This window comes from Drosophila busckii, chromosome 3L (assembly GCF_011750605.1).
Source record: "Drosophila busckii strain San Diego stock center, stock number 13000-0081.31 chromosome 3L, ASM1175060v1, whole genome shotgun sequence".
Taxonomy (NCBI): Eukaryota; Metazoa; Arthropoda; class Insecta; order Diptera; family Drosophilidae; genus Drosophila; species Drosophila busckii.
The window spans coordinates 4,749,822-4,769,969 of NC_046606.1; the positions used below are offsets into that span (position 1 = coordinate 4,749,822).

General features: G+C 38.8%; 1 protein-coding gene across 2 annotated transcripts; it reads left to right on the forward strand.

Annotated features, from left to right (window-relative positions):
- Window positions 1-4,956: 4,956 nt before the first annotated feature.
- LOC108600062 (arginine kinase) lies at window positions 4,957-19,892 on the forward strand. Of its 2 annotated transcripts, XM_017987413.1 has the most exons (3): window positions 4,957-5,012; window positions 7,391-7,930; window positions 18,769-19,892. In XM_017987413.1, exons 1-3 carry the CDS (start codon window positions 4,969-4,971, stop codon window positions 19,850-19,852), a joined length of 1,668 nt encoding a protein of 555 aa, XP_017842902.1. In that variant the 5' UTR covers window positions 4,957-4,968; the 3' UTR covers window positions 19,853-19,892. The 2 variants fall into 2 exon arrangements, with proteins under 2 accessions (XP_017842902.1, XP_017842903.1); XM_017987414.1 differs by lacking the exon at window positions 7,391-7,930.
- Window positions 19,893-20,148: the final 256 nt, after the last annotated feature.

A 20,148-nucleotide genomic window follows, 5' to 3' on the forward strand; every position in this document is an offset into this window, starting at 1 on the left:
GTCAGGCTGGAACAGCAGTTAGCCAAAAGGACACGTGATCGAAGTAACAAAATGAAAATCTGCGTTAGCGCAAGGATAATGCGAATCGTACACTTTACAACTTAAGTTAGACCTAGAGACAAAACGATTTTGATTGGCAAGCCTTTATACAATTATGATTTACAAACGAACCACTTTCTGTTGGCCAAACAAGAAATGTATGTAAAGACTTGAGCACTTGAAAAATGCGCAAAATTAATAATGACGAGCAGTTTGTTTCGCAAAGAATGAACAACTAGCGACGACGACGAAGTATATTAGAGAAGAAACTGAGGCAGTTAAACATCATTTTATAAGAAAAGCAACAAGAACTGTGATTTTAAAAGCAAGAAAAACGTTAGCCAGAGCAGCAGCCGTAACGAGAACAACAAAACAAAACAATTGCAATTGTTAAGCAAATTGTCTAGTTAGCTAAGTTAAAAAACCAAAAGATGAAAATGAAAAGTGAATCATATAATGTTAAACGAATACGAATGTGTGTTGAATATGTTTGTAGACAACCAAAAAGAAGAGACCAAGCTCAAGCAAAATTTGGCACAAAATGTGAATTGTTAACTTAAGCAAAAAGTTGGCGCTCTATTGTGATATACAACAACAACAACAACAACAAACACAACACCAACAACAAAAACGAGAGTAACACAAACAACTTAAACATTTGTGAAGTTTTCGAACAAAGTGATATTAGCAGCTTATGTGACAAGCATAACTAGAAAAAAATGATAGATGAAGAATTAATTAGAAGCAACAAAAAAAAAAAACAAAAAGCAGAGAAACATGCGTTAGCCACAATTTATAAACAATGCAAACAATCAAACAAAACACTTGAGTATTTTGTAGCCTACAGTCAAAGTAATAATTGTTTTATATACTACATACATGTGCTATATTTTACCTATGTTTTAATATTTGTTTTTTGTTTCTGCACAACAAACAAAACAAACAGCAGCGCAGTTATATATACTATATACTATATTTAATAACAACAATTGTTGCTATAACAAGGACAACAGCAATGGCAAAGGCAGGCAGCTGGAAATGGTACCTGAACATCAAAAAACAAACAAACAACAACAACAACACGCCTATTGAGCATGCAAACAACAATTGCTCAATATGAATAACATACACATAAATAAACAACAAATTTTTAAATAAAGCAAGACTGAGCTGAACTCGAAAGTTTGACAGCAACTTTGTACGTTGCTGCGCCTTTGCCTTGCCTCAAATAATTGTCCTGCATAAGCGATCTCAATTGAAAACATACAACTTTGTACACTTATATACTATTTTATTTGTTAAAAATCATAAGCAATAGCATTAAATTAAATTTGTTTAAAAGTAACGACAGCAAAGTATGCGAGAACAAGAAACAAGTGAGAGAATCAAGTGTTATATACTGAAAGCAATCTATGTATATTGTAAATGTTTGTGTGTAAGGCCAAGGACTATAGTCCTTGGTGTTAACTAAAAGTTAAACAAATTGTAATTAAGTTAAGCCTAGTACATACCATCAACAACAACAACAACTGAAATGTGATAAACGTGTCATGCTGCTTCCAATTAGACAACAACAATGTGAAGAGTAAAGCACCAAAGAGCGAGAGCCAGAGCCAAGCATAATGTGGAATATGGATCAAATTTTCTACTCAGCTCACAAATAATTGTTTAACAATCATTAACAACAACAACAGTAAGTATTAACAACAACTTTTTATTCAACAACAAAACGCATAGGACTTAAAGAAATGCAACAACAACACTTCCAACGCTGCGTATGTGTAACGTTCTTTTATTATTTTATATACAAAAAAAAACGAGAAAAAAAAAACAAAAACACGAAAAACAAACTGAATATGTCTGTATATATTTTATATGCCATTTATTGTATTTAAATTTCGAAAAAAATAAGAAACTACAAATTTTTGTAAATCATTCCACAAAAGAAAAAAACACAAACACACACACACACACACAGACACACAAAATATGCTAACGCAACAACAACAAGATGAAGATGAAGAATAAGAACAAAAAGGAAGAGTAGGCATGTTAGGGTTAATGTTTAAACAGCCGCGCATTAAGAACAACAAGAACAACAACAAATTTATATATATGCAAGTTATGCTTAACAGTTTAAGAGCAACCAAGGTGTATAGAAGAAAGCTGTGATAAAAATGAAATCCAACAACAAAGGCAAACAACAACAACAACAACACACTAATACACACACAATACATACACACAAGTCTAAAAGCCAATGCGTAACATATGCGACCAACAATTAAAAAACAAAGAGGTTAACAACAAATTGTAAAAGCTTTGAGGATCAGCAAATTGAAAAGCTAAAGAGTGACAACAACAAAAACGTTGATTTCAAAAGCGAATCTAGATGATAAATTAAATTGTGTAGTAGTTAGCTTAGCCGCAGTATATAGAAAAGAAAAGACAGTTTATATAAACGAGCACAAGCAATAAATTGTTAAGAAAAGTAAAATCAACAAGTGTTTAATCAAGAACAGCAACAACAACAACAGCAAAAAGCAGAGCAAATGAATGCACTTTTTTTAATTAACTAAATACATATGCAATTATTTTCCAATTCCCAGGAATTTGTGTTTGTTTTGCTTCAAATTTAATTTATGCTTAAACAAAAGAAATGAAAGCCAAGGTGAAGCAAACGATTTTCTGTGGCGTATGCAATATATCATTATAGTTAAGCAACACATGCTAACACAATGTTTAATTAAATATTATATATATATTATATGTGTATTACAGCAAATTATTATGCAAATGCATGCAAAAAATATAAAAAAAAATTAAGTTGAAATTGTAATTGAAATAAAAATCAATAAAATGCGTTTCAAATTAAAATGATTTTTATTTACGGGCTGTGCAGTTTTCATTATCGACAAACTGTTCATAAATTCATCTGGCCATATGAACTGTTCATAAATTCTGGCGCTGCGCACTTGCCACTTTATTTAAAAGCTATCAATAATCTATAAGCTGAGCGCAAGTGCTTTGCCTTTGCAATTTATGTGCAGCCACAGGATATTGAAGAGGCACTCTCCACTCCTTTTTGCTGTCAGAACAAACATTTTAATATTGAATTTATTATTGCATACATCTGGGCGCCAGCAGCAGCAGCTGTTACGCAATCAAAACATCAACAAAAGGCGCAGCCACCCATATACAAGGATACATCTCGAAACTTCCGCCTGCTGCTGCTGCTGTACGCGATGCTATGCGCAAACGCAGTTAAGAGCAAAAGTCCTTGAACTTCTGACCTTGTTTCCTGAGCGCTTGCTGTGTTATATAAGCGAAATTATGCAATGCAACTTGCCAGCAGCAGCTGCACCAGTGCAGCTACAACTGTAAGCGCTTGGCAACGCCTGATAACACTTTAGTTATCTGAAAGTTAGTCACTTAAAGAGCTAAGCAAATAGCGCAAGATTTCTAATCAAGCAACTGCCCAAAGTTATTTGCATGCACAGTTTGACAGTCACAGCGCTACTCAAACAGTAAACTAACAAAGCTTGCCGATTGATATAAAATTCGCTTGGCGTCGGCTAAGCATGATTGATGCAACAACTAAAACTGCACATTATTTAACAATAACGTAAGCAGTGCATGAGTAATGATATCTAACAATCAAAAGCAAAGAGTATATTTTAGTTTATACAGTTTTATGACTAACAGACTGTAAAGCAAGGAAAAGCTTCGACTGCAGCAGCTAAGGAGAGAGCGTACAACGTGCGCAGTGGCTCTCTCACTGTTATGCGCACTCGCTCTCTCTCTCTCTCGCGCTCTTCTGCTGGCGGCGGCGGCGACGGCTGCTGCTGGTGTCCGTCGATTTTTGCACAGTCGAAAAATTGTAAGCAACAGCAACTGGGAAATATAGGCAAGGCGCTGCTGAAACCAAATAAAACCCAAAATAAAAGCAACTTCGAAACGCGACAAATATTTTCAAACGATTGCATTTAGCATAGAAAACGATACAAGTGAAAGTGACAATTTTTGATACATTCATAGCTACCCTTAGAACTCAAACCCGCCGTTAACGGTGAAACTGTGTAACTGTAAATTATCAAGTCTGCTTTTTATATAAAAACTAGCGCAAAAGGTGAGTGCACGCCAAGGGTTGGCAAACAAGCAAACACTTTCGAAAAGTTGTTGCATACACAAGTTGCATGCAGTCCATCAAAATAAATGCGTTCGCTCTCCCACGCACACACACACGTTCGGCACAACCTGTGTGACGTAACTCTAAGCAAAATATTGCTCATACGCCATGTGTGCGCTGGTTAAACCAAACAAACTACCTACGCTGCATATATTTCAATAATAATGAACAACAAAACAACTGCTGCTCCCTCCCTCTTTCCCGCTCGCTTTCTTTTGCCTACCCTCATGAAAGTTCTTGCGGCGCCTTCAAATCATTTGCATTGAAATCAATTGCTGACAATCTTTAGCCTGGCTACTTGCCCACAAGTCGCGACACTCACGTGCCCATGTCCCCCCCCCCTCGGTGCGTTTATGGTCTGCATTTTGTACATTTAATTGGCAGACCGTATTACTCACACGCTCTCTTTCACTCATGCTTGCAAATTGTTTATAAATAAACTGTGCGCACTGCAAAAATCGAATCGAATAAATTTTACCGGCAGCCAATATTCTACAAATGTTTATCTTTGACGTGCTTTGAGCTTAATCAACAGCAGCGCTCTGTTTGTTTGCCTAGAGAGACAAATATAGAGAGAAAGAGAGAAGAATAAGCGAACTGCTAAATGGCCATTTATTTCGCACAATTGCACATTTGTTGCATTTTGAGGGTCAGCTGAGCTGCAGTCTATCAAAATGTTGTCGGATTTGTCATTAACTTGTTTTATTATTTTGCGTTTATAATTGCAGCTCAATACAAATATGTTTGCTTTGTGGTATTTGACATTCGCTGTAGATGAAATACGGTAAGTTGTCTTATTGTATTATATATATTATATATAGATCACAATTGAGTTCCCATTATACTCTGACGTTATTTCAATCTAATTTAAACTGACAAAAAGCTAGCTGCTGTGAAGCCCAATAGTGGGTGTCGCCATCTATTGCTGAAAATTCAGCTGCATGCTTCCGAGCTGCACGTCAAACACAAAAAATCTTTAACATAAATTTAGATTTTTAATTTTTGCGCTGAAAGTAAAAATTTTAAAAATCTGCAGTTGAGCACCTCTGCTCGTAGCAGGATATAGAACTTTAAAAAAATTCTTACATAGTTCATTCATAGTTTTTTTTTTTACTATTTGCTATGCCTAAAACTAGGCACTGACATCCGTAAAGTGCCGAGTGCTCCAACATTTCTCATTGCATAACCGCAAGGAACGTTTCCATTAAAAATAAATTTAATTTTAGTGGTAGATTCTTATAAATAAGCATGGCAGGCATCTCTTTAGTAAGCACAAAACTCTTCAGTGATTTAAATGAATTTTTATTTAGACTTTTACCTCCGCAGGCTGCTGTAGAACTATTTTTAATGTCTTTCTACAAAGTGGGAGGTAAGAGGGCACAAGATCTTGTACGCTCACTGATTCGGAAAATACATTTTCCAGATTGTTAGAATTAATATTTCAAGCAGCACTAAGTTATTTAAACTTACAAACTTAATAATGGGCCAATCGATATTTTAGCTGTAGATTAAACAGAATTTCAGATTCCAACCCTACAACCTGCATCAAGGTCTTAATCGTGCATTACCATGGTGTTAATGTATGTATTTAGTCGATAATTCTAGATTAACGTTGACACGCACATTTAGCCCATAAATAACAAAATCGATTAATGCGAAACTCTGTGCATGTGCAGCTGCTACCTTATCTAATCACTGTTAGACACTCAATTTCTTAGTTGTTGTGGTTCCCTAGATGTGCCAAATATATGTACAGCGAATCTACTGTGCGTGCAATAACGACAAGTGCTTTGGGGACTGTTGCTATTGCGAATTTTCGACGCTTGTATTGTCACATGATAATATTGCCCATTTCCCTCAACAAAATTGAGAGTGGTGTTGCGAACTAGCATATAATCTCTAATAACGACAAGTGCAATTAACACACACACCTAGGCAAAAGCTCAATGAAACGTTTGCAAAATTTTGCAAAAAGCGAATTGTGTATGTTATCGTCAGTGCTTGCTCTCTTTCTCCCTATTGCCTAATTAGCGGAATAATGTGATAATTGAAGTTTGCCGGTTAGAAAACCATACACACCACCCGGCGTATGCGTAATACACAGACACACATATATTGTATATGTTTACTTATCTATTTGCCGCATGAGCTGCCTTGGCCTACGTGACGATGAAAAAAAAAGCTTATACACAATTGCAGCCAAGTGTCCGCTAAATAGTAAATTTCTTACTCCCTCGCGTAGAGAGTTGCGAAATGAGCTTAACTGTTAAAGTAGCTAATCGGCTGTCAGCAAAGTCTGATGTATTTATTAGTTAAATGCGAAAATTGTTTGTTCAAACAAGTTGCTGCCAGAAATTTCCATTACATTGCATTATATGGCCCAACCAAACTAGATTTCGCTATCGAAGCGTAAACTCATTTCCTCTCTGCGCATAATGCAATTGTATCTAAAAAAATTTTAAATTGTAATTCAAATGTTATTTCAAATTGGCTAAATGGCGCTAAATGCATTAATTAAGAATCCCAACTTGTGGGTGGGTGCACTGGTTTATTAGAGAGGGAAATTAATTGCACTCTTATACTAATGCAATCGTTGCAGCTGAAATGGTAATTGAAGCAGTGTTTATATTGCCATTGAGTCTAACAATGCTTCTAAGCGCTATTTAACGACCCATGGCAGCAATTATATGTTGTAGCATTAATATCAAGCAGATATTACAATTCGATTAGTAATCGAACTGCAATTAGTACTAAGCCTAATAGGCACACACTTTTGACGTCAGCTTTTCCTGTAATCCTTTTTAATAGGGTCACACTCTTTTTCTTCTGACGCCGCAAACGTTTCGATCGTTGAAATTTTTATTGTTGTCATAAAAAATTGTTTAACAATTGAAAAACTGTTAAGTGCATCAATAATTTGTTAATGTAAGTAATATTATCTATAGAATATGGCAAAAACCAGTTTAAAAACAGTAAAATGCAAAAACTCGGCGTAGAAGTCTCGAAAATTCTGTGGCAAGAAGAAGAGCAAAGTGACGCTACCCGTGAACATTTTTTATTTTTGCTTTTTATTGTAATATTTTAGCTTAAGTTGTATTTCTTTTATGTTTTCTTTATTTAATTATTATTTTGCTTTGGTTTTTTACACTTTTGTTTGTGTAGCAAACGTTTGGCTTGGCTATTTGGTGGTACTAAGAAGCCCGTAGCACCTGCGATAGAAAATAAACCCGCGCCTGCAGTAGCACCAGTTCCAACTCCCAAACCAGCACCACCAGCAGTTGTAAAACCAACTCCAGCTCCCGCGCCTGTTGTCACAAAGCCCGAGCCGCCCAAGAAAGCGTCTGAGCCACCGAAGCCTGCACAACCAGCGCCAGCAACAACACCAGCTCCTGTACAACCAGCAGCAGCTCCTGTACAACCAACACCAGCTCCAGTAACTACACCTGTTGCAGTTAAAAGCGCAGCTGACAAGATGCCAATTCCCTTGCCCAAATCGTTGACCGAATCAAATGGCAATGGCACTGCCAGCAATGGCAATGGCGTTGCACTTGATGGTCTGGATCAAAAGCTGTATGATGCGCAGCCCAACAAGCTAATGAAGGTGGATACCGAGCAGCTAAAGGATGCTAGCAATGACTTCATCAAAGGCGAGGCCAATGCCTTTGTGCAGTCCATCAAGGAGGCGCAGCAGGCGGGCGCACGGTAAGTGCCAAACCCACTTACACCTACGTATAATTTCATTAGTTACTTTTATGTATATTTTATTTTTAAGTTCTTAGTTGTGAATTAGTTGCACTCCTTGCTAGCGCGAAAGACTTCCGCATGCTTGCGGCGTGTGGCTGCGTGGGGTCAATGAACTTTGCTGACTTCTTGTCGCTAAAATAGTTGCCATGTGGCATGTGTGGCGACAGTCTCGAGTGTGATGCGGCTGCAATTGCACACACTCGCACAGGCACAGAATGCTGCAAAAGATGATGATGACGAGCATGACGTTGTGTTATTTTAGTTTAAACTTTCTGTGCTTGGGCGGACAGCTCATGGCAACAACGCGCGGCAACAAACTGCACACATATTTATTTTTAAAAGAGCTCGAATTTGTTGCCGCCAGCTGTCTCCAATTCGCGGCAATTTGATGCCTTTTCGCGTTTAATATTTATGAACATTAAGCTTACACGCCCCACAACAGCTGGCTCAAGCAGCACATAGTACACGGCTTAGTTTTAGTAACTAAATTATAAATCAAACGAAGTGCCCTAACCCCATGTTACTATTTAATAGACTTTTCGTGTCTCGCCCCATGCCAAGTTCTTATTATATATTTATAAATATGTTTGCGCTTGGAGACATTGTTTGTGTGCGGCAAATTGGCTGTGCAACGTTGCAAGTGGCCAGTCGGCTTGCAGCTTAAATTTAGCTATAGTTTATATACTACAACGCTTTGGCGTCATGCCTCAGCTCTAATTGCTTGTGGGAATTGTCTTTATAAAAAAAGCAAAAATATTCATTTATTTAGCTGATGGACAGCGTCCGTCTCGAACTCGAGCAGTGTTTGCCTCATTTGATCTTTACTATATACTATACCTGTACAATGTATATATATATTATGTGTTTGCTTTAGATATCTTTTTGGCTCGCGCATAGGCAAATTGATTTTGGCAAGCGTCGCTTTTGAAGTATTGCCAAATTATTGTTTAACAAACAAAAGCAAGCGCAAAAACAAAATACAACACGCGCGCCCGTTTTTAGCAGTCTAATACTAGCGACTAACTATACTTAGTATGAGTATCAGATTGTAGCTGTTGCATTCGATAATTTCATAGCTAATGAGCTAGACAGTGATAGAGCTCGTGCTTCAGTGCCTGCAAATTGCACTAATTAATTATAGATCCATTTTTTTTTTTTTTTTTCAACAATTTAGCGCTTCCAAAAATGATTGTTTGCACAAATATTTTATGTGTGGCGACGTCAAGTACAAACAATTGAGCAGCAAAAAGAGAGAGAGAGAGAGAGAATTATAGATAAAGATATTCTTATGCAATATGAAAATTTCAAGTTCAAAGACTCATTCATTGTGTTGAATGTATTTGTGTATAAGATTGACACGCCCTCTCTTTACCCAGCTGTAACTACAGGCATTACAATTATACTGAATACTTACTGATTACAGTATATAAACATTGCTGTAAAGCATTCCATATGTATAGATAATATTTATCTTGCTTTTACTGCTGGGAACAATCAAAAATATAAACTCTATCAATCAAACTTGCATTTATTACAGTTTTATATACGCTGTCATAGTCTTATATACTGATCTTGTCTGGCATATGCCTAATTATAAATCCCACAGCCATTTTTGCAAAACATTTTTACCCCAGCTACATTTTATCTATTACCCCTGCCTGTCTGTTTCTCTCTCTCTCTCTCTCTCTCAGATTTTTTCATTCTTATTTTGCCGGCTTCTTACGATCACATGTTCGAATTCCAGTTTCAAGCGCTGGGCTTTTGTCTTATTCTCATTTAAAGGTCAGTCTCTTTAACGCAAGCCGACTTTCATATACTCTCTAGAGTTTTTATATATTTTCTTTATGAACGGAATTTGTTTAATTACGACTGAAGTAAGGGTAATTTTATTCGACTTCTTTTTTTTCTCCCTCTTTATCTCTCTGACACACATGCTCTCCTCGTATTCAGCATTCTGTCACACACTTCTTTTTAGCTTTCTCTTTGTTTTTGGTGCATTTTTTATTATTTGCCAAGCCGCTTTTGTAAACAGTCATGCTGGATACTAGGAAATCTGGAATCAAATGCTGTATAAAAAGCAGCCAATTATCCAGACGTACTATACCCAATTGGAAAACTATTCCGTTGTCCGATTCATACAGCAATCGGTCGGATCTGGCTCATTCGCTTGTTGTGCTCTTTTGATTTTGGGCATTTGTTATTTCGCTTTAAGCTGTCCTAGTAAGCGGTCATGGCGTACAGTAAAGAAGAAAGAAAATGCAATTAACCAAAGAAATTGTTCAGGACTTATGATAAAAAAAAGCAGCAGATGACGATGATCAGCAGCAGAAAAGAACCATAACCATACTGAATCTTGGGAGCTGATCGGTTTGTAATCAATGTTGAGCTCTTGGATTCTTCTCCAATCGATATACAAAATAAAGACAGCACGATGAGATGATCAGCTTACTGAGATAAATGATGATGGATACATATTTGATGGAGATAAAATAAGACACACAATAATTACTTCGTCTTGTATACTTGCACGTCCTTATGTTATTTAAATGAAGAGGAGGCTCAGGCCTATGAAAGCAATGAATATTTAGAGCAACGAATAGGGGCTTAAGTAGAAATAGGGCTATTCTTACAAAAAAGCGTAAGAGAAGGTCTAGGGCTAAGCTAAAAGCTAAAAAACAGTTACATAACACTATTAATAAGTTAAATACATCAGCTGACTCCAAAATACTTTTATATATAAAAAGTGTAATTATATAAATAACATGTAATACATGCTTGTTGCCAAATTATTAGTACAATGTATATAAATTGCAAATTTCTACATTAATGCATTTTCAGCTAGTGGATTTGTTAGAATAAGATACATATGTAGCTATTGAATCGTATGCTAAGTGCTTTCTCCAACATCATGTCAAGATTGTTTGTTTCTGAAATGAAAAGCCACAACAATATTTGTCGTCAGCATTTCTCAAGGCCGTCAACAACCCCTTGAGCTGAACTATACTATGTATTTTGTATAGCGTTTGCTTTTTTTTCTTTGCTATTTGCGATTTAGTCGTTATATCTATTGTTTTTTTGTGAGGGCGCAAAATTCTACGCACACCGCAACCGGCCCCTGGGGATTTACGTAATCTTGACAAGCTGCTTGCCACCCGACACTCGACAATTGAAAGCGAAAGCCGCAAAAAACAAAAAGTAGTTGTAACAATTTGAATTATTTGTTTAAACGGGGTAGGGATGGGCACTTGACATTGTCAGGCCAACGAATGTCAGCGAAAATGTTGAATTTTCTTATTAACAAATATACAGAATTATATAATTTAGAAAATGCTGCGCAGGAAAGCGCTAGAAAGCAAAAGTTCTTTGTGAAAAACAAACAGCAAAATGTACTATCTATAGCTGAATGGATATTATGGTCTATAATATATAATTTGCTGCTTGTTGCATAAAATTCGTTGGCAGCTTTTCAAATATGTATGTATATGTGTGTGTGTATATAAAATTTAAGAAATTTTTAAGCGAATAACAAATAGAAATTGCAATAGTATTAGTATTTTATGTTTACGAGCAGGCAGGTTGCCTTTAGGCTTATATATTTGCGTAGATCATATAATACCTATGTGTCTATATATTCAAAAGGTGAAACATATGTTTTATTTATTTCAAAATCAAGTTCAAGACTTTAGAAAATATCTATAGCGTATAGCTAGTTAGCTACTCAATTGATTTACAGCGGTTTTAAAGCTAAACTATAACTGTACATGCTTGTTATATGTTAGGACTGCCGTGATATTTAATTTCTTAGGCTTTTCGCTTGAAAATTTCTTAATTTAATTTGTGGCATTAGTGCCAAAATATACGAGGAAATGTCTTTGTAATATGGCGCGCTCGTTCATATTTATAATCAAAAGAAATGTTGGCATTTATTCAAAATTTTTAGCACAACAGCACACTAGTGCCTATAGTAATGTATTTGGCTTGAGATATTTGCACTCAATTATTGCGTTGTCTATATAAAAAATACATAAAAAGCTGTGGAAGCCATAAATCTAAGTTAAACTTTGATTGCAGCGCAACTGTTTTTAAGGCTTGTAACTAGCGTGAGCTGTTATAAAATTGCCATAAAATAATTAAGCAACTGTAAAATGTAAACGTATAAGAGGCTAAGCTGCTGTGCTTGTGTATTTACATTGGTGTGTGTGCGTGTGTCACATGAGGCACGAAGCTCCTTAGTCAGCACAACTCACGCCCACATATATAGGCTTGCTATATAATCCGCTGCAGCAGCGACGCCAGCAGCGGCAGCACCTACTGTACATAAAATTCATTTATATGTATTGCAGTTGCAAGGCGCCGCTTAGCAAGCAGCAGCGCGCTCTCTCTCTCACACACACTCTCTCGCTCTCGCTCTGCTACATCAAATTGCATTGACTGTAGTCGCAACACTTTCCTTTTTTACACACACACACACACATGCATATAGAAATTTACACTGCACACCAAAGTTGCTTAGCTTTGCACAGTGTGACAAAAGCTTTAGCGCGCTGCCGCTAAGTAAAAAGTAAAGCTTTATACGTCACATCCCTACGTCAATTGGCAGTCAGCCACTCACACACACACAGGCAGGAGGCATGTCGCACACTCACACACGCATACTTTATAAAAATACCAACGCAAGCTTTCGCTGTCGGTCTATATCGCTCTCACGCTCTTGCATGCGCTGCCTTTGCTATGTCTGTGTGTGTGTGTGTTGGTGTAGTTTGAAAGTGAAAGAAGAAGGGTGCCGTGTTGCTGCTGCGCTGTCGACGTCGCTGTCGCGCGCTTTTGGCGACTGCAGGCAGCACAGGCGAGCTAAAGAACAAAACTTTCTGATCATTGTAACGTTGGACGTTGAATTCTACGGTTGCAAAGGTGAGCCGTTCTCCAAACTAAAAATTAAAAAGAAAATTACTAGTTGATAAAAAAAAGAAAATATATTATGTGAAAATGAACCCCGCCAAGTGCAATTAGTTTAAACAAATATTCAAAAATAAATTGTAACTAACGTGTGCACAGTGTTTTCGTTTTAAACTTGACACCTCAACTGCAAATTGCAAAATGCATATAAAATTCATTTTTTTTATTGCATTTTCTCTCTCGCAGTTTGCCAAAGCGCAACGAAACCGGTTACCGGCAAATAAAAAATAAAGCCAACTGTCTATATTTAGTTGCATATAAAATAAAACCTGATTTATGCAAGCTCAGTTGCAATTTTTTATGGGCTGTCTGCCCATAACACATGACAAAACAATAACTATCTATTAACTGATAAACATTGCTTAAATGCGATAACAGTTTGGGCCAAAAAGAAAATAGAATAATGTATTTTGCACTTGCGGGTCTTCGCCGCTGCCTTGAACTTGCGAAGAACACAGCGTAGCAGTTGCCAAAAAAGAAAAACTTGCTGCGGTCAGTGCCACAGATTGCATAAGCGTTAAAAAAAAAGCTCAAGTTTGGTTTTTCCTGATTGCAGTTGAATGAACTTTTGCTGCAAGCCCTACGACTGTTATATAAGCATTACAGTTTGACAGCCACTCGACTACTCTGTGTGGCTAAATTTAGTGCGTGTGTGAGTTAAGGCAGCTAGGATTTGCCTAATGAGGGGGTCGGCTGCTAAAAATAAAAACTAGCAGCGTGGGGCTCGAACTAGAACACATTAACATAAACAAATAAAAGTATAAGAAACTAAATCAATATCTAGCTACTAAAAAAATATTGTATAGTCTATGTAAATATTTTCGTATGCTTGTGTTTAATACAAATATTTACTGTGCAAATTGTCGGCGCTCTCGTCACATTGTTGTTAATTATTCAATTGAAATTCATTAAAGCGCTGTTCAAGCGACAAAAAAATAGTCAAAAGCTGCAGCAATTTTCTCTGTGCTGTATTTTATACAAAAAATTCACATCTTTACACATTTTGCTACAAAACAACGCCCCTGTGCAACTTTTTTTTAAGTTTAAACAAAAGGTTGCCGGCTTTTGTATGTTGCAAAGCTGTCAAGTTGCATAATCGTGTGTGCTGCCCGCAAAAAAAAAAACAATAGAGGGTTGGGCTTTCAGTTCAATTCTCGTTCGTTTGGCTAGACAGGAAATGAAATTGCACACAGACACACACAACACACACACACACACACATAGAGCAGAGACTGATGCTTCTATCTCGCTTACGTTGCTGCATGTTAAATTGCCAGCTAGTCAAAAAATAAACGAACAGCGCACAATTGTAGTGTGAGCTGTGTCTGATTTGCTACAGAATTCATTGGCACTGCCACAAAATAAATAAACAAACTTGTAATTTCAGCCAACACACAAAACGTAAACAAATCAACTGTGCACACTGTTTTGGACAGCAGTGTAAAGTTTGCAAGCTTTGTGCAAACTTTGCGCAGGACAAGCTTTCACTCTTAGATAAAAACGCAACTAAGCTAAAAGCACGCTGCGAAAAGCTTTGCAGTTAACAGCGCGCTAACAGCAGCGCTAGCTGTTAAGCAGCTTTGTCTGTTGTTGCTGCTGTTACTAAATAATGATGAGCAGCGCTACGTTGATTGTCTTCGCAGACAGCAAATTTAAATCAACGACATCCGGCGTAAGCAAAAAAAAATGCGCTAGCAAAATTTATGAGGCAATCAGCCCCTAGCTCTAATATGCGCCGCTCCCTTAGCTAACCCTCAGTGCTTGCCAAAAGTATTTTAATTGAATTAGCGCGGCGCAGAAAATTAAAGAAATATTATGTATATTAAATGCCAAAAATGCGGGTCATCCCTTTGCTTAATAATGTCATGTGAGCTACAGTAAAGTCTTGAAATCATTTTGATTATAATTATAACACATAGCAGCTGTTGACTGTACTTTTCATACAGTTCAGCTGCCTTAACCCCTACGCGTGTTGAAATAATCCCGCATAATTATACAAAAATATTCAATAAATGTTACTTAAGCAGAGCAGAGCCGCCAGTCGGCTACACCATATAAATTTCAATTTTCCAGCAATTGCATTTGCTCACGTTCACAGTCAACATATCAATGATTTAGCGACTGCAATATGCCATTTTAGCCATGTGCCTGCCTGTTGCCAATTTCTTTTGTGCAATCGTTGAAGCAAATAATATATATATATATAAAAGCGCAGGCAATTAAACTGTGAACAAGTTTGGTCAATGCACTTGCCAATAACTTGGCAAACTTTGATTCTTTTTGCCAAACTTTCGCTTTTTATTCAGTTTTGGCAAGACTTGTTTATGCAAGTTTACGAGTTAATCTTATCTGGAGTTTAGTTACGCTGTCAGTTTGGGCCAAGAGGCCAATTGCACTCACTCAGCCTTTAGCTAAGCTTATCAGCTAGACTGCGCTCTTATACTCTCTTTTAACTGCTGCTTTATTTTTTGCAAATTGTAGCAAAAAAATAAACGTTGCCAATTGCCATTCGCAAATTACAGTCAAAGCGTTAACGTTGGCGCGACGCGAGTTTTCCGTTAATAAAATTTTAAACAACGCGCTAATTACAACGGCAACAGCAATTTAAAGTACAGTACGCTTGCTGTCGTGTCCTTTGGGGTGTCCTTACATAATGCAATCAGTTTTTCAATTGTGTGTCAGCTTAATTTGATTTGCTTTGCTTTTAAGTGCAGCTCAAGTCAAACAGTTTGTTGCCAGGTCGAGGACGAACAAGCAGTCAGTCTATGCATGTGTGCGTGTGTTAAAAGCTGATTGTGCACACTCCAGTTAATTGATTAGTTGGCTTGTCTACTGTCAATTCAAAAACGTTTTATATCAGCACAACACACACACTTCAGAGTTTGTTGCAGACACGACACTTTAGGTCCAACTACACGCACACAAACGCAAACTGTCGAATCAGTTTTCAGTGCAAAAAGCTTATCTTTGATAAGCGTCTAAACCATAAACTTATTTGCTAATTGCCTGCGTGTTTAGCACAGCTAAACTCTTTATATATTTTATGTTTAAGTTTCTTGCAGTGTATATGACTGACTAATCATTTATAATGCATGAAATCACAGCCGCCTGTTTTCCCAGAGCTGCAAACGCAGCGCATTAATTTGTTTAATAGGATTACAGTAAGCTTAGCTATTGGCAGCAGTATAAAGGATTTATTTATAACTATTAAATTAAATTTAATTTAAAGTTTTACAGCTTGTGATTTATTTTATGACTTTGTACTTGTTTAATAAGCAGCACTTAATTAATAAGTGAGTCAATAGAAAGTGCTGCAGTTATCAGCTCTAAGCTATGGCAATATAGTTTTGAATTTTTCAATTAAAAATCAATATTTTGCTGCAATTGTTGCTGGGCTCGGTTTAGTCAGCTGCCAAGTCGCATGGGGCAATTAGTCACTGAGGCTGAGTAATAAAATCAAAGTGGAAATAATATATATGAAGAGAGAGTGTTTGCTTAGAGATTGCCAATGAGCGCAAATGGGCACAGTCGTTAATGTTAGACGCTGTAGTAGGCAAAAATAATTTGTTAGACAAACTTATCTAATTAAAAGACTGTTGTGCAAGCTGTACAGCGTCTTAATGTGCTGCAGACATGCAACAGCAGTGGCTGCCACCCCACACGCCCAGCCGCTGCAGCCTCTGCCACTAGACTCTGCTAACTGGTTGCACGTCGCTGCACAGGCGTGAAAAGCAAATCGGTCTTAATTTTTTCGGCTGCACGTGCCGCATGCCGCAAGCAGCGCAGTTCAGTGGCAGCCACTTGAAGCATTGCGCCCATTAGCAGCCCTCAAGTTCACACTTGAAGTTGACTTGACCGACGTCGCTCTCTTGCTGCGGCTGCTGTGCAGCAGCAGGCGCAACAATTTTTTAGCTGCGTGCCATAAATTTTATCGATTTGAACGCACCCTGAGATAAATACATCCTGCTGCTGCTCGCTCGAGCTCTCTCTCACTTACGCCGGCGCCTGCGGCTAGGCTACAATTAAATGACAGTCAACCCTGCAAAAAATTGAACGTTACGCTCTTTAGCTGAATTTGTTTGCGCTCTTCAGCGTCGCTCTCTCGCTGCTTTTAGCTTTGACTGGGGCGGCGTCAGTTCCTTGTAGTTTGCCAATTGAGCGACACGCACACAACACAACAGCAAAGCGCGCAAAAAATAAATCTCGAGCTCTCTATACACATATAAAATTATCCGAAAAACTGTTCTGTAGTAATTGTTGGTAGTAGCCAGTCAGTCAGTAGCCGGGCAAGTCAGCAACAGTAGAGACGCTCCTCTGTTTTTTAAGCGCGCACAACACGCCTCTCCTTTTCGTAGCAGCTCCTTCAAGCTTTTGTAGTATACCTTTGGGCGCGGCAGCAAGCAAAAAAATAAACGCATAAACTACAATTTTTGATACCAACGATTCTAGACCACCAGCTAAAATTTAAACAAACAAACGAAAAAACACTCAAAGCAATAACTTTTAAGGCGTGTATGTGTGTGTGTATGTGTATGTGTGTCTTTTGTACAAATTTAAATAACAAACTCTGTCTGTGTGCGTGTGCTGAAGCTGCATTGTGATTTCATTTTACCTGCAAACAAACAAATTATAAAAAATTATAAATCAAAAACTTGCAAACAAAAATCAAACGCAACTCTTTGTGACCAAGTTGAGGCCAAATTTTCACTTGTCTTTTATATAAAAATTATATACATATATTAAAAAAAAAAACTAAAAATGGGTTTGTGCGCCTCCAAGGATAAAAAGGAGAAGGTGATCGAAGGCGATGGCGCCGCAGCGGCCAATGGTGAAGCCAATGGCTGCGCTACAGCTGCCGCTGCCAGCAACGGCGAGTCTGCAGCAGAGGATTGGTGTGTATATAAGCAAGCTATATATATATATAAGCAAGCTTGACATAGGTCCTATGTCCTGTGTGTATCTGACGCTGACGTCAGGCTGTCCAAAAAAAGAAAAAAAAAGTAACCTAAGTGCCATAAAAATATTATTGCCCTGGGGCTTGAGCCGGGCCAGCAATGAGCCGTGCCCTCTATGCTCAGCAGCAGCAGCAGCAAGACGCGCATGTGCGGGGCGTAAGGGGGCGTGTGTCTGTTTTTGTGTGTCGTCGTACTCGTCTGTGCGTATTCAGCGCCAGCCGGCGAAAATTGTTTGTATGTTAACCCAGCTCTAAAATAGAGCACCCCACCGAAAACTAACTGAAAGCAACCACCGCATAGAACAACCACCAAGCAGCAAGCAGTAAGCCTGGCCAAAGAGGGAGGCAAGTGGGCTGCTGCTGCGGGCGAGAGTCAGCAATTGTACACACCCGTGTGCCTTACATAGAGTCCCGGGTCCGGGTCGCGTGTCTCTCAACGATCCCAGAAGCAATGCGACTTTTGGGCGCCTCAATTGAATAAATACAATTAAGCTGGCCTTTCAAATTGCGCTAAACCACGAAATAATAACTCGACCCTGCTGAAGTCAGCGCTTCAATTAATTTACAACTGTAGTTTAACAATAAAAACAGATAGGCATCGGACTTAATGATGTTATGGGTGCTGAATAAAAGAATGGCAGGGATATGAAAAGCTTTAGAGTTTTAAATTATTATCAAACGTCTAAATGAGAAATTTGGTTGAAGAATAGTTTGCTGCATTACTTAAATTATATAGACCAGTTATGTAAAGGATTCAAATTCCTTTTGAAATTTAATTTAGCTTAAATTTAAATGCATTCCTTGAACTATATTATATATATTTGATTATAAATGATAAATGATTTCCATTTCCTAACCTCAATTTCATTTAATTTCCTCTTTGCAGCAAACAAGACACCATGGTTGACGCTGCTGTTCTCGCTAAACTGGAGGAGGGTTATGCCAAGTTGGCTGCCTCCGACTCCAAGTCGCTGTTGAAGAAGTACCTGACCAAGGAGGTCTTCGACAACCTAAAGAACAAGATGACTCCCACTTTCAAGTCAACCTTGTTGGATGTGATCCAGTCTGGTCTGGAGAATCACGATTCCGGTGTGGGCATCTATGCTCCCGATGCTGAGTCCTACACAGTCTTCGCCGATCTGTTCGATCCCATCATTGAGGACTACCATGGTGGCTTCAAGAAGACCGACAAGCACCCTGCTTCCCAGTTCGGTGATGTCGCCACCTTCGGCAATGTCGATCCCACCAACGAGTATGTGATCTCGACTCGTGTGCGTTGCGGTCGCTCCATGCAGGGCTATCCCTTCAACCCTTGCTTGACTGAGGCCCAGTACAAGGAGATGGAGGGCAAGGTCAGCACCACTCTGTCCGGTCTGGAGGGTGAGCTCAAGGGCAAGTTCTATCCATTGACTGGCATGGAGAAGACTGTGCAGCAGCAGCTGATCGACGATCACTTCCTGTTCAAGGAGGGCGATCGCTTCCTGCAGGCTGCCAACGCTTGCCGCTACTGGCCCTCCGGCCGTGGCATCTACCACAACGACAACAAGACCTTCCTGGTCTGGTGCAATGAGGAGGATCATCTGCGCATCATCTCCATGCAGATGGGTGGTGATCTCGGCGAGGTCTACCGTCGTCTGGTCGGTGCCGTCAACGAGATTGAGAAGCGTGTGCCCTTCAGCCACGATGATCGTCTCGGCTTCTTGACCTTCTGCCCCACCAATCTGGGCACCACCATCCGTGCCTCCGTGCACATCAAGGTGCCCAAGCTGGCCTCCAACAAGGCCAAGCTCGAGGAGGTTGCCGCCAAGTACAATCTGCAAGTGCGCGGCACTCGCGGCGAGCACACCGAAGCCGAGGGCGGTGTCTATGACATCTCCAACAAGCGTCGCATGGGTCTCACCGAATTCGATGCCGTCAAGGAGATGTACGATGGCATCACCGAGCTCATCAAGCTCGAGAAGAGCTTGTAAGCTGTTACTTCGCAGCAGTTTTAAAGTCATTGGAGCCCAACAAAAACAACAACAACCAGTTCAACCAATGGCTTAACTTTAGCTCGTGTTTGCTTTAGTTTAGAGTAGAATTTGTAGGATGCTGTGGAGCAAGTGCAGCCGGATTGTTACGCCCAGTGCCCCAGGGCAGCATTTGTCGTCTACAGTTTAAAGCCCGGCTGGCCGTGCCCTGGCTGCCTCCTAAGCAACAACACCAACAACAACAACAACAACAGCACACCGACAACAACAACAACAATACACTACAAATTTGCTTA